Genomic DNA, 14,842 nt, shown 5'->3' with positions numbered 1-14,842 from the left:
AGTGCCCGCTCGCGGGTGCTCACTCACCTGACGGCAGAGCCTGCAGCAGCAGCAGGCAAGCCACTGGCTGAGTGCCCGCTCGCGGGTGCTCACTCACCTGACGGCAGAGCCTGCAGCAGCCGCAGGCAAGCCACTGGCTGAGTGCCCGCTCGCGGATGCTCACTCACCTGACGGCAGAGCCTGCAGCAGCCGCAGGCAAGCCACTGGCTGAGTGCCCGCTCGCGGATGCTCACTCACCTGACGGCAGAGCCTGCAGCAGCAGCAGGCAAGCCACTGGCTGAGTGCCCGCTCGCGGATGCTCACTCACCTGACGGCAGAGCCTGCAGCAGCCGCAGGCAAGCCACTGGCTGAGTGCCTGCTCGTGGGTGCTCACTCACCTGACGTCACACACGGGCGGCCGCAGGTCCAGGGGGCCGTGCGCGAAGGCACAGTGCAGCCCGTTCTTCACGCAGTGGCCACGCGCATCCGTCTCGTGGATGCAGGTTCCCGTCTTGTAGTAACGCAGGTGGTATTTGCGTTCCGTGTCCCCTGTTGTCCGGTGCAGGTAGGGACACCTGGGGAGCAGAGGGGCACGTAACGCCTGGTTCTCATGGACCCAGAGGCAGCCCTACAAAGCTCCCTGAGTCCACGCCCTGTCAGCAGGCGGCAAGCAGTGAATTCCCTTCCCTTCTCCCAGATTCCTGTTCTGATCAGGACGGACACACTGAACACAGCACCTGTCCCCAAAAGTGGAACTGCTCAGGTACACAGACCACCACAAACCCCCAACCAGTCAAACACAGACCACTGCAAATCCCCAGTGAGCCAAACACAGCAGGAAACACAACGCTGAATTTCCACAAAGCTCATCCTTCCTAATGTTCAAATAAACTTTTAAACCTGTGTAGGAATGAGAGTTCACGCCCTGCACACAGGCTGCATCACCTTCCTGACCAGTCACTGTCACAAAGTGGGGGCCCCTCCTGCCCAGCGTCCTGCTGCTTTCAGGGACCCCAAGAGGGAGGTAGGGGAGGGGATAAGCACAGGGCCCTGGACGCGGCCAGGGGAGACAAGGGGCATGGGCAGAAGAGGAGGCAGATGGCGTGGTGGGGAGCACAGGTGAGGCAGCGTCGCCATCCCATGGGCCACCTGCAGGCCCAGAGCCATGCTCCTGGGGAGTCACAGGCGGCTCCTGGAGCAGGACGGGGCGCAGTGGGGAGGGGAAGCAGCAGCCAAGGCTCAAGTCATAGACAGGCAGCAGCAACGGCGACACGGAGATGACACAAATCGCTCTGGCATTCCTGGGCACCTCCAGGTAGGTCACTCCAGAAGGAGGCCGGGGACACACAGAGGACCCTGAGCCATCAATGGTGCCGAGCCCTAGCTCACCCTGAGTGGCCTGAGGGCCAAGGCAGAGGATGACAGGGGCCGTCACTGCAGGTCCCCAAACGTAAGGACTCAAACCTTCACCTCCAGCTCCGGCTGGGGAGCTCTGTGAGGGCCCCGCCCACCTCGCTGTGCACAGGGCTGCAGCCTGGACACTAGGAGCTCCGGCCAGGGATGGCTGGGGACCAAGAGCGATTCAGCAACACCAGGTCTAGCCCCATCCTCTAAGGTCAGGAAATAGACACCCAGAGTTCAGAGAGCCCAACCCAGGCTCCACCAGGCACCTGTGATGTGCCAGACACTGAAAGCTGAGGGGGACAGAGGCAGAAGAAGGGGTGCCCGGCTGGCTCTCAGGGTCCCCAGGAGCCAGCCAAGCAAAAGTCACATTAGAATGCTACCCTGGTACCCAGCGATCCTGCTCCTAAGTACACATCCAAAAAACCCAAAGGCAGGGTCTTCAGGAGACACCTGCATACCCATGTTCACAGCAGCATCAATCACAAGAGCCAAGAGGGGGAAACCACTGAAGTGGGCGCTGATGGAGCCAGTAAGGAAAGTGTGGGCTGGGCCGGGCGCGGTGGCTCAAGCCTGTAATCCCAGCACTTTGGGAAGCCGAGACGGGCGGATCACGAGATCAGGAGATTGAGACCATCCTGGCTAACACGGTGAAACCCCGTCTCTACTAAAATACAAAAAAAAAACTAGCCGGGCGAGTTGACGGACGCCTATAGTCCCAGCTACTCGGGAGGCTGAGGCAGGAGAATGGCGTGAACCCGGGAGGCGGAGCTTGCAGTGAGCTGAGATCCGGCCACTGCACTCCAGCCTGGGCGACAGAGCGAGACTCCGTCTCAAAAAAAAAAAAAAAAGGAAAGTGTGGGCTTCCGTCCACACAATGGGGCAAACGCGGGCCTCCGTCCACACAATGGGGTATTTTTCAGCCTTGGAAGGGCTGGCACACTGGCTGACACCTGTAACCTCAGCACTTGGGGAGACAGAGATAGGAGGATTGCTTGAGGCTAGGGGTTTAAGACTAGCCTGGGCAACATGGTGAGTCCCTAACTCTACAAAAAATTTAAAAATTAGCCCAGCGTGGCGATGGATACCTGTGGTCTCAGTGACTTGGGAGGCTGAGGAGGGAGGATAGCTTAAGCCCAAAAGGCCGAGGCTGCATTGAATCATGATTGTGCCACTACACTTCAGCATGGGCAACAGAGCAAGACCCTGTCTCACAATATAAAAAAAAAAAAAAAAAAAAGGAGAGGAAGGGAGGGAGGGAGAGGTGGGGAGGGAGAAAGGAAGGAAGGAAGGAAGGCAGGCAGCCAGCCAGCCAGCCAGCTGGGTACAGTGGCTCACGCCTGTAATCCCAACACTTTGGGAAGACGAGGCGGGTGGATCACGAGGTCAGGAGTTCAAGACCAGCCTCGCCAGGATGGTGAAACCATCTCTACTAAAAATACAAAATTAGCCGGCCATGACAGCAGGTGCCTGTAATCCCAGCTACTGGAGAGGCTGAGGCAGAGAATCACTTGAACCTGGGAGGTGGGGGTCGCAGTCAGCCGAGATCGCGCCACTGTACTCCAACCTGGGCGACCAGAGCAAAAGTCTGTCTCAAAAAAAAAGAAAAAGAAAAGAAAAACTGGAAAAAGTTTTAGGAAAATGCCTTACTCTTACGGACACCTAGGAGTGAGAGGGAATACCTAAGAGAAAGCTCACGGATGCCCAAGGAGGGGACGCAGGAGCCCCCAGGGGTCGGGTGACACACATGGTTCTCAAACTCATCCGAGACAATCAGTGAGCAGAGCCACCAGACTACACCCAGTGCACGGGAACCTCTCTGCCTCACGCTTCAATGCCCTGGACCCACCGAGACCAGAGGACAGGAGGCAGCCACATCCCGGAGTGCGAGAAGCCCTTCCCTCAGGCAGCTCTTACCTGAACCCAAGGAGGGTGCACCAGACCCCTTAACGCATTCTCCAGACCGCGAGCCACCTGCATCCAGATCACCTGGGAGGCCTGGAGCCCACGTGGCCCCCCCAGCTGGCAGGACGAGGCCCATGGATCTGCACTGCCGGCTGGTTCCCAGGGAACATGCGAGAACCACCGGGCTTAGGGGACAGGCAGTGTACATGACTCCCTTCCAGCTGAGGGGGGCCCAAAGCACAGCACAGAAACAGCTCGGGGAAATGGGAGGAATAGGCGCACCCCCATGCCTGGCTATATTGGCATTTGTTTTGTTTTGTTTTGTTTTTGAGACGGAGTCTCGCTCTGTCGCCCAGGTTGGAGTGCAGTGGCCAGACCTCAGCTCACTGCAAGCTCCGCCTCCCGGGTTCACGCCATTCTCCTGCCTCAGCCTCCCGAGTAGCTGGGACTACAGGCGCCCGCCACCTCGCCCGGCTAGTTTTTGTATTTTTTTTTAGTAGAGACGGGGTTTCACCGTGTTAGCCAGGATGATCTCGATCTCCTGACGTCGTGATCCGCCCGTCTCGGCCTCCCAAAGTGCTGGGATTACAGGCTTAAGCCACTGCGCCCGGCCTGTTTTGTTTTTTTAGACGGGGTCTGGCTCTGTCGCCCAGGCTGGAGTGCGGTGGCGCAATCTCGGCTCACTGCAAGCTCCGCCTCCCGGGTTCATGCCATTCTCCTGCCTCAGCCTCCCAAGTAGCTGGGACTACAGGGGCCCACCACCTCGCCTGGCTAATTTTTTGTATTTTTTAGTAGAGACGGGGTTTCACCATGTTAGCCAGGATGGTCTCGATCTCCTGATCTCGTGATCCGCCCGCCTCGGCCTCCCAAAGTGCTGGGATTACAGGTGTGAGCCAACGCCCCTGGCCGGTTTTTTTTTTTTTTTTTTTTTTTTAGACAAGAGTCTCACTTGTCTAAGTGTCTGTCTAAGTGTCTAAGAGTCTGTCACCCAGGCCAGAGTGCAGTGGGTAATCTTGGCTCACTGCAACTTCCGCCTCCTGGGTTTTAGCGATTCTCCTGCCTCAGCCTCCCGAGTAGCTGGGATTACAGGCACCTGCCACCATTCCCAGCTAATTTTTGTATATTTAGTAGAGATGGTGTTTCACCACGTCGACCAGGCTGGTCTTGAACTCCTGACCTCAGGTGATCCGCCTGCCTCAGCATCCCAAAGTGCTGGGGTTACAGGTGTGAACCACCAGGCCCGGCCTAATTTTTTGTAGAGACAGAATCTTGCTCTGTTTCCCACGCTGGTCCCAAACTCCTGGGCTCAAGTGATCCGCTTGCCTAGGCCTCCTAAAGTACTGGGACTGCAGATATGAGCCACCGTGCCCGGATGCCTCTGAGTTTTAAAAACTGCTCTCATGCCCCAGGCCAGCCCTGGGCTTTCTTCTCGCTCCCAAAGCCCAAGCTCATCATGACATCAGTTTAAACAGCAACAGCCTACACACCCTGAAGTGAGTAAATCTTTCACCTACACCTTAGGTCCTAAGCCATTCAACATTTTAAAATTAAATATTGCAATTGGATCTTTTAACAGATCAGACTCCCGGTCGGGCGCAGGGGCTCACGCCTGTCATCCCAGCACTTTGGATGGCTGAGGAGGGTGGATCACCTGAGGTCAGGAGTTAAAGATCAGCCAGGCCAACATGGGGAAACCCCATCTCTACTAAAAATACAAAAAAAAAAAATAGTTAGCTGGGCACGGTGGCTCACACCTGTAATCCCAGCACTTTGGGAGGCCGAGGCGGGCGGATCATGAAGTCAGGAGACTGAGACCATCCTGGCTAACACGGTGAAACTCTATCTACTAAAAATACAAAAAATTAGCTGGGCATGGTGGTGGGCACCTGTGGTCCCAGCTACTCCAGAGGTGGAGGCAGCAGAATGGTGTGAACCTCGGAAGCGGAGCTTGCAGTGAGCCGACATTGCACCACTGCACTCCAGCCTGGGCGACAGAGCAAGATTCCACCTCAAAAAAAAAAAAAGAAAAGAAATGGATACTTGGAAAAGTTTCTCCTCCCACCAGTTCCTCACAGAATGCACAATGGAGACCCAGCTAGGCACACCCTGGACCCATCCAGACAGGAGTTTTGCACCTGCCGGAGAACAGGGGCCTGGGGAGGTCCCACAGGGCAAGCGGGAAGTGTCAGGTCTGCCAGGTGACACCACCAAACAGAGCTCTGGAAAGAAGACAGAGGCCAGGTGCAGTGGCTCATTCCTGTAATCCCAGCACTTTGGGAGGAGAGGTGGGTGGGTTACTTGAGCCCAGAAGTTCGAAACCAGTAAGACCCCATCCCTGTAAAAAATATAAAAATTCTGCTGGGCGTGGTGGTGTGCGCCTATGGTCCCAGCTACTCTGGAGTCTGAGGTGGGAGGATCACTTGAGCTCAAGAGGTTGAGGTTGCAGTGAGCCAAGATCCAGCCTGGGCGACAGAGTGAGGCCCTGTCCAAAAAAAAAGACAACAAACCTGTGTGTCAACCTGGAAAAGTTGCACCACAGGAATGGGGTGAGCCCGTTTTTTCCTGAGAACAAGAGACCCAGGGTGGCTGCAGGGCCACAGTGCAGGGGCGCTCTTCTGGGCAGGGGTGGGCTGGCAGATGGCCACTGGTTCTGTGGCTACACAGCTGCAGGCCACGTGGATTTTTTTTTTCCCCAATGAAAATGGGCCTAGAGGCTGGGCATGGTGCCTCAGGCCTGTAATCCCAGGACTCTGGAAGGCCAAGGCAGGTGGATCGCTTGAGTCCAGGAGTTGCAGACCAGCCTGTGCAACACAGCAAAACCCCATCTCTATTAAATTACAAGAAAAAAAAATTTAGCTGGGGGTGGTGGCGCACTTATGGTCCCCGGTACTCGATAGGCTGTGGTGGGAGGATCAGCTGAGCCCGGGAGGCAGAGGTTGCCGTGGGCTGAGATCGGAGCCACTGCACTCCAGCTGGAGAGACAGAGCCAGACCCTGGCTCAAAAGAAAAACAAAAAAGACGGACCCTGAAGAGGCCCGGGGTTCTGCGGGGAGTCTTTTCTATTTCTTTACTACAATCTGTTTAAAGAGAAAAGCAAGCACCCCGCCCCTCAGCGACAGCCCCGCAGTCTCAAGGCCCCGCCCCCACGGGAGCTGCGCCCCCCCAGGACAGTTCCCACGGGGGCGGGGCTCCACACGTGACCCGGGGCAGCCAATCGTGGGGGCGCAGGGGAGGGGCGTGTCCCGCAGAACAAAGGGCCTTCCCCGACCCGGGCGGGTCGGGGCCCAGGGTCCGCCTGATGCCCACAGGACCGGCACGGCTTGGGGTGCAACAAGGGGCGGCCACCCACCTAGGAAAGGTCGCACAGTGGGGGCACCCACGGGGGCAGGCACCGGAGGGGGTGCCCACAGAGAACAGGGGAGGACACCGAGAACTGACCTGGGGGACCATGGGAGGAGGAAAGGGATGACAGCACGGGTTGGAGGAGGTCACCCTGCACAGAGGGGGCGGTGACGGCAGAGGCGCCCGCAGGAGCTGGTGCCAGTGAGGCTGACCCCAGGAGGGGCTGACACTGAGGCAGCAACTGAGCAGGCAGGGGTGCAGCGAGGTGCCAGCCTGCCCAGGAAAGGAGGCGCCAGCAGCGGGGGCCCTCCTGGGGTCCCAGTCCTGCTTTGCCCCACAGCTCAGCCCCAGCGCCTCCAGGCAGAACCAAGAGCCATGCCTGACACGGGTTAAGGGTCTCTGCTCTCTGATACACATTCATGTGTAAAACAACAGGTTGGTAGTATCAACACCCAAAATAGAAATTTCTTTTTTTGGGGGGGGGGGACGGAGTCTCGCTCTGTCGCCCAGGCTGGAGTGCAGTGGCGCGATCTCGGCTCGCTGCAAGCTCCGCCTCCCGGGTTCACGCCATTCTCCTGCCTCAGCCTCCTGAGTAGCTGGGACTACAGGCGCCCGCCACCACGCCAGGCTAGTTTTTTGTATTTTTAGTGGAGACGGGGTTTCACCGTGTTAGCCAGGATGGTCTCGATCTGACCTCGTGATCCACCCACCTCGGCCTCCCAAAGTGCTGGGATTACAGGCGTGAGCCACCGTGCCCGGCCAAAATAGAAGTTTCAAAAACCAATGAACTAAACAAAAGGAAGGCCCTGGCTGGTGGCAGGTGCCTGTAGTCCCAGCTACTCGGGAGGCTGAGGCAGGAGAATGGCGTGAGCCTGGGAGGCAGAGCTTGCAGTGAGCCGAGATCGCATCACTGCACTCCAGCCTGGGCGACAGAGCGAGACTCCATCTCAAAAAAAAGAAAGAAGAAAGAAAAGAAAAGAAAAGAAAAAAGAAAAGAAAAGAAAAGAAGAAAGAAAGGAAAGAAAGGAAAGAAAGAAAGGAAAGAAAGAGAGAGAGGGAGGAAGGAAGGAAGGAAGGAAAGAAAGAAAGAAAGAAAAGGAAGGTCCTGTCCTTATTCTGAACGCTCATCTATTTACAAATTCCGAGGCAACCCTCAATGAGAACCAGAGCGGGCACTTCAGTGGGACAAACTGGCTATCCCCTGTGTGCAGGGATAAGAAAGTCCCACTCCCGTGGAACGAAGGGTAATTATGGAGATTCCCAGGGGAGGCAGCCTGTCAGACACCTCCGAAAGGGCCGGCCGAAGCAAGTCATTCACATGCTACAAACAAAATATTAAATAAAATAAGGAAATTTCCTTATTATGTGTGGATGTACCCAGGATGCATCCAAAACAAAACACCAAACAGGCATCTTAGCCCCACTTACCACCCTCAATTATAAACTGTAAGCCATTCAGACAGCAGGCTAGTATCTGTGTAATGAATAATCACATTATGCAACGGCTACTTGAGCACGGCTTGAAGTGACCACCTCGAGGTAGGCGCTTACCACAGCACTGTCTGTCCCTGTAAGAACTGGACACCACCCTGTGCCTAGCAGTGGGGCTGAGTCCACACCAGGACTTCCAGACTCCGGAACCAAAGCAGTTACGAGGCCGGGCGCAGGGGTTCATGGTGGCTCCTGCATGTCATCCCAGCACTTTTGGAGGCCGAGGCTAGTGGATCACCTGATGTCAGGAGTTCAAGACCAGCCTGGCCAACATGGCGAAATCCATCTCTACTAAAAATACAAAAATTAGCCAGGCATGGTGACACACGCCTGTAATCCCAACTACTCAGTAGGCTGAGGCAGAATAACTGCTTGAACCCAGGAGGCAAAGGATACAGTGAGCCAAGATTGCGCCACTGCACTCCAGTCTAGGAGACAGAGTGAGAGGGAGACTCCATCTCCAAAAAAAGAAACAGTTATGAAAAGATGCTTTCTCACCAGGTGCAGGGCTGCACACCTGTAATCCCAGCACTTTGGCAGGCTAAAGTGAGAGGACGGCTTAAGCCCAGGGGGTCGAGGCTGCAGTAAGTTGTGATGGCACCACTGCACTCCAGCCTGGGTGACAGAGCAAGACCCTGTCTCAAAAAAAAAAGAGAGAGAAAAAGATGCTTTCTCTTTATGCATCAAAAGCATCACCTGTCCAGGTGCAGTGACCCACACCTGTAATCCCAGCACTTTGGGAGAATGAGGCGGGCGGATCACCTGAGGTCGGGAACTCAAGACCAGCCTGACCAACATGGAGAAACCCGGTCTCTACTAAAAACACAAAATTAGCCAGGCGTGCTGGTGCGTGCCTGTAATCCCAGCTACTCAGGAGGCTGAGGCAGGATAATCGCTTGAACCTGGGAGGTGGAGGTTGCAGTAAGCTGAGATCGCACCACTGCACTCCAGCCTGGGCAACAGAGCGCTGCCAATCAGTGCCCCGTATTCAACACTGGAGTGGGGTCAGACAGGCTGGGTGCTCATATTCACACTTCTGGGACCCCCACACTAGAGTTAGGTAGCACTGGCCCCACTCGCAACTCAGGATCCCAGATCTGGGCAGATAAGGGGCTTGACCAAGGGAAATTAGGGGCTGAGCCCAGACATCAACTAGACAAATACCTGCCTTTGAAAGCCCCATTTGCAGTAAACAGTGGCTCAAAAAGCAATTCAATTATGCACTTTCAGAACCGCCTAGAAGTACATCATCATCCTCACCAAAACGGGCTGGCTACATTACTTCAAGTTTAGGCACCAACCTGCCTTAACAACAACATGGCCAGGTGTGGTGGTTTGCACCTATAATCCCTGCACTTTGGAGAGGCCAAGGTGGGAGGGTCGCCTGAGGCCGGGCAACACAGTGAGACTCCATCTTTACAAAAAAAATAAAGAGTGAGCCAAGGTGTGTGGTGGCTCACACCTATAATCCTAGCACTCTGGGAGGCTGTGGTGGGAGGATCACTTGAGTCCAGGAGTTTGAGATTGAGACCAGCCTGGACAACGTAACAAAACCCCATCTCTACTAAAAATACAAAAAAATTAGCCGGGCATGGTGTAGAGAGTCTGTAGTCCCAGCTACTCCAGATGCTGAAGAGGGAGAATCACCTGAGCCCAGGAGGTAGAGGCTGCAGTGAGCTGAGATCGTACCACTGCACTCCAGTCCGGGCAACCAGAGTGAGACTTGGTCTCAAAAAAAATAGTAATAATAAATTAGCCAGGAGTGACAGAGCACTCCTGTGGCCCCAGCGGCTCAGGAGGCTGAGGCAGGAAGATTGTTTGAGCCCTGGAGGTTCAAGCTGCAGTGAGCCGTGTTAGTGCCCCTGCACTCCAGCCCAGGAAGAGAGCAAGATCCTGTCTCAAAAAACAAAAACAGCCGGGCACGATGGCTCACGCCTGTAATCCCAGCACTTTGGGAGACCAAGGTGGGCAGATCATGAGATCAGAAGTTCAAGACCAGCCTGACCAACATGGAGAAACCCAGTCTCTACTAAAAATACAAAAATCAGCTGGGTGTGGTGGCACATGCCTGTCATCCCAGCGACTTGGGAGGCTGAGGCAGGAAAATCGCTTGAACCTGGGAGGTGGAGGTTGCAGTGAGCCGAGATGGCGCCTGCGTGACAGAGACGTCGTCTCAAAACAAAAACAAAACAAACACTATTTAATGTGCAATTAAAAACATTTCAGTATTTAAAGTTTCTAGCATCCCTAAAAAAAAAATTAGAAAAATTTATTCCCTGGGCTAAGCACTATTGAAAAAGTAAAGGAAAACAGACTTCACACGGGTCTCCGCACTGAAAGCAGCCTCCAACGGGAAGGTCCCTGGAGAACCAGCTCCTTCCAAAAGATCAGAGCATGGAGACTTCAAGACTGCAACTGCCGCCATCTCACTCCTAGGCAGGAATGGACCACCGTCCACCCTCCACCCTCTGCCAGCAGCCCACAGGAAGCAAGCAGAACCTGACACCACCTCCCACCGGTCTGTGAATACACAATCTGACTTGTATTTTCCCTGTTTTCCCATTTTGCATACTTCAAAATAAAGACATCTGTTCATAACACTATTAGGAAACTTGTAAAAAAATAAAAAAAACAAAACAAAACCTTGATTTTTTAACTTTAAAAGTGCTACACAGGGGCCAGGCATGGTGGCTCACACCTGTAATCCCAGCACTTTAGGAGGCCAAGGAGGGAGAATCACCTGAGGTCAGGAGTTCGAGACCAGCCTGGCCAGCATGGCGAAACCCCATCTCTATTAAAAATACAAAAAAATTAGCCAGGCGTGCTGGTGGGTGCCTGTAATCCCAGCTATTCAGGAGGCTGAGGCAGGTCACTTGAACCTGGAAGGTAGAGGTTGCAGTGAGCAAAGATCGTGCCACTGCACTCCAACCTGGGTGACAGAGCAAGATTCAATCTCAATGCTACATAAATGAGCCTGCACATAAAAACTTTACTATCTTTTTAAAAATTAAAATAAATATGTAAACATCAAGAAAGGAAACATCCCAGATACATTCTACAGTGTGAATATTCTTTTTTTTTTTTTTTGAGACAGAGTCTCGCTCTGTCGCCCAGGCTGGAGTGCAGTGGCCGGATCTCAGCTCACTGCAAGCTCCGCCTCCCGGGTTCACGCCATTCTCCTGCCTCAGCCTCCCGAGTAGCTGGGACTACGGGCGCCCGCCACGTCACCCGGCTAGTTTTTTGTATTTTTTTTAGTAGAGACGGGGTTTCACCGTGTTAGCCAGGATGGTCTCGATCTCCTGACCTCGTGATCCGCCCGTCTCGGCCTCCCAAAGTGCTGGGATTACAGGCGTGAGCCACCGCGCCCGGCCTACAGTGTGAATATTCTAACAAGCTCTCTGCGTGGAAAGCAACCGTCCGCTACAAAATGCTCCAAAACCTGGCCAGGCGCAGTGGATCATGCCTGGAATCCCAGGACTTTGGGAGGCCAAGGAGGGAGGATCACTGTGCCCAGGAGACTGAGACCAGACCAAGCTACAGCAACAATCCCGTCTCTACAGAAACACAAAACAACGCACTTGGCCAGAGGTTGTTTCTGATGCAGGAACTGTGTCAAATCAAGAGTGGGAAACAGCTAGGCACAGTGGCTCACACCTGGAATCCCAGCACTTTGGGAGGCTGAGGCAGGAGGATCACTTGAGCCTCCTGGGCAATGTTCAAGACCACCCTGGGCAATGTAGTGAGACCCCATCCCTACAAAAACTATGCAAAATTAGCTGGCATGACATGAGCCTACAGTCCCAGCAACTTGGGAGGCTGAGGAGGGAAGATCACTTGAGCCTAGAAGTTGGTGGCTGCAGTGAACCATGTCCCATCATTGCACTCCAGCCCCAGTGACAGAGCAAGATCCTGTCTCAAAAAAAAAAAAAAAAAAAAGGTGGGGCCAGGCATGGTGGCTCATGCCTGTCACCCCAGCACTTTGGGAGGCCGACGCGGGTAGATCACCTGAGGTTGGGAGTTCGAAACCCGCCTAACCAACATGGAGAAACCCTGTCTCTACTAAACATAGAGTAAAATTATTTAACTCTATCAGCTGGGCATGGTGGCACATGCCTATAATCCCAGCTACTCGGGAGGCTGAGGCAGGAGAATCACTTGAACCCGGGAGGTGGAAGCTGCAGTGAACCGAGATCATGCCATTGCACTTCAGCCTGGGCAACAAGAGCGAAACTCCGTCTCAAAATGCAAAAAACAAATAAACAAAAAAAAGTGGGAGATGAAGCAAAATTGGTTTGAGTCACACAAGTGTTACCCCTAAAACACATACAATCCCTCCGGAACTGGCCTGAGAATAGGCAACGCCTCCCCAGCATCCCTGGTCACTAGAAAACTTCAGCATATAATTACGACTCCCTCGACAGAGACCAGGTATGGACACCAAGGTGTCCGCTGAGGGTCCAGGCCGAGTCCCTGGGCGGAGGCCCCCACCTCCCCCCGGGCAGCGGCGCCCCCTCGCGGCCGCTTACTCGTCGCCGTCGGGGCACACGCCGGTGGCTTCGTTGTACTTGGAGCAGTACACGTCGGGGCTGTAGTTGAAGGTGCCGTCGCGCCTGCGGAGGGGCCTGCGGCGCCGCTGGTTGAGGAAGTGCCAGTGGAAGCAGGTGAACGGCCGGTGCTGCGCGCACTTGTGCTGTGAAAACAGGGGGCACTGCTCCGTCCTGAACTCCTTCAGGTACCTACAAACACAGACAGCGCCGCAGCTCGCTTCCAGCAGCACCTCCAGGGACTCACCAGCCTCAGGCGCTCCAACCCCAGGGTCGACCCGCACTCAGATTCCTGGCGGGTCCCGGGCGCTGCGTCCACCCCCATCCCGACTCCAGATACGACCCTCACCTGACCTCGAAGCCCAGGCGCTGACCCTGGTCCCCAAGCCCAAACGCCACCTCGGACCCTGGGCGACCCGCTGTGACCTCAGGGTCAGCAGCCAGAGCAGAGGGTCCCGGTCTCCGAGCCCAGGCGCAGCCCCTAACCCCGGGGCGTTCCTCCCTCCCAGAGGCGCGTGGACCCCGGAACCAGGTGTCGTCCCAGACCCTGGCGCCGCGCTCCGACCTCAGGCGGAGGCCGCCGAGCGCAGAGGGTCGTGGCCCCCCCAGACCAGGCGCGGCGCGGAGGCCAGGGGGCGCCGGGACGGCGAAGGGGAGGCGGAGGCGGCGCGAGCCCCGGCGGGAGGCTCCAAGCTGTACCGGGCGCGGGCGGGGGGGCCGCAGGCCGGACGGGCGCTGACCTGTAGTGGGTTGGCTTCTCAGTCTGCGGGGGGGACCCGCTCAGCGCCGCCGCCGCAGCTTTCGAAACCGACGGCATTTTCAGTCAAAACAATGCAGGGCGCATGCGTCGCGCCGGCGCCCCCGCCCCCGGATCTCCTCGCGCGCCCCCCGCGGCCACGCCCCCCGCTGCCCCGCCCCCGGCCCGCAGACCCCGGCCCCGCCCCAGCCCCAGCCCCGACCCCGGCCACAGACCCCGCCCCCGCCCCAGCCCCGCGCCCCGCTCTACCCTGCTCTGCCTTGCGGTCCCCGGCCTGGGACGCGGGTGGGAGGGGGCCCTGCCCGGGGCCGCGCGTGGGACCCGCGATGGTCTCCCCTGCTGTGACATGACCCAACATAACCGTGTATTTTACATGAATTAATCACAGGAGTTGTATCTCAATAGAGCTGGTCTTCCGCAAACTCACCAAGAGGCTGATGTCAGGGGGAGCCAGGCACGGGGCGGAAGGGCCAAGGGGTCCTGGCCTTTGTAATAAGGAATTTCTTCCATTTCGAACCCTGACCTCAAAAACTTATATTTAAAGAATTATCTACAAAGGTAATTATCACAGTTATTTTGCAAACACTTGAGGCCCCCCTTCCCCCAACAGCCCAGTAGCCGAGAAAATGGAAAACTCTAACTGCTATATACATGATTTGATAGAAACAGCGTTTCCTAAGAATTGTTAGTGGTAAGAGGCCGGGCGCGGTGGCTCACGCCTGTAATCCCAGCACTTTGGGAGGCCAAGGTGGGCAGATCACTTGAGGTCAGGAGTTCAAGACCAGCCTGGCCAACATGGAGAAACCCCGTCTCTACTAAAAATACAAAAAACTAGCCGGGCTTGGTGGCGGGGCGCCTGTAGTCCCAGCTACTCTGGAGGCTGAGGCAGGAGAATGGCGTGAACCCGGGAGGCGGAGCTTGCAGTGAGCCCAGATCACACCACTGCGCTCCAGCCTGGGCGACAGAGCGAGACTCCGTCTCAAAAAAAAAAAGAAAAGAAAAGAAAAATGTGCCCATTTAGGTTAAAAACAAATCACTTCCTGTAGATTTGTTCCAAGTATGTCAGGTTTTTTTTTTAATATTAATACTGTAAAACAACAAAAACTATCAAAACTATCATTTGCTGGTAGGATAAATTTCTTTATAGGTTCACATTTTCTTTTCTTTTGGCGGGGGAGAGGCGGAGGGGGCGGGGATGGAGTTTCACTGTTGTTGCCCAGGGTGCAGTGCAGTGGCACGATCTCGGCTGGCTGTTGCAACCTCCGCCTCCCAGGTTCAAGGAATTCTCCTGCCTCAGCCTCCCGAGTAGCTGTGATTACAGGCATTCACCACCGCGCCCAGCTAATTTTTTATTTTTAATAGAGACGGGGTTTCTCCACGTTGGTTAGGCTGGTCTCCAACTCCCAACCTCAGGTCATCCACC

General features: G+C 55.5%; 1 protein-coding gene across 7 annotated transcripts in view; it reads right to left on the bottom strand.

Annotated features, from left to right (window-relative positions):
* The window catches only part of UNKL (unk like zinc finger), a 53,607-nt gene extending 40,074 nt beyond the window's left edge, over positions 1-13,533 (bottom strand). For 5 of the 7 annotated variants that reach the window (XR_004443081.1, XM_033236285.1, XM_033236287.1 and 2 more), the window contains exons 1-3: positions 13,403-13,533; positions 12,645-12,854; positions 378-554 (exon numbers count right to left, since the gene is read on the bottom strand). Coding sequence is in view for 5 of the 7 variants with exons in the window: in XM_033236285.1 (XP_033092176.1) it covers positions 378-554; positions 12,645-12,854; positions 13,403-13,479 (464 nt within the window). In the remaining 2 variants the exon portion in view is untranslated. The remainder of the gene's footprint in view (positions 1-377; positions 555-12,644; positions 12,855-13,402) is intronic. The other 2 variants (XM_033236289.1, XM_033236286.1) reach the window with 2 other exon arrangements.
* Positions 13,534-14,842: the final 1,309 nt, after the last annotated feature.

The sequence above is a fragment of the Trachypithecus francoisi genome, unplaced genomic scaffold (assembly GCF_009764315.1).
Source record: "Trachypithecus francoisi isolate TF-2019V2 unplaced genomic scaffold, Tfra_2.0 Lachesis_group15, whole genome shotgun sequence".
Lineage (NCBI taxonomy): Eukaryota > Metazoa > Chordata > Mammalia > Primates > Cercopithecidae > Trachypithecus > Trachypithecus francoisi.
The sequence above is the reverse complement of the archived record's forward strand: the minus strand, read 5'-3'. Positions and strand labels throughout refer to the sequence as shown.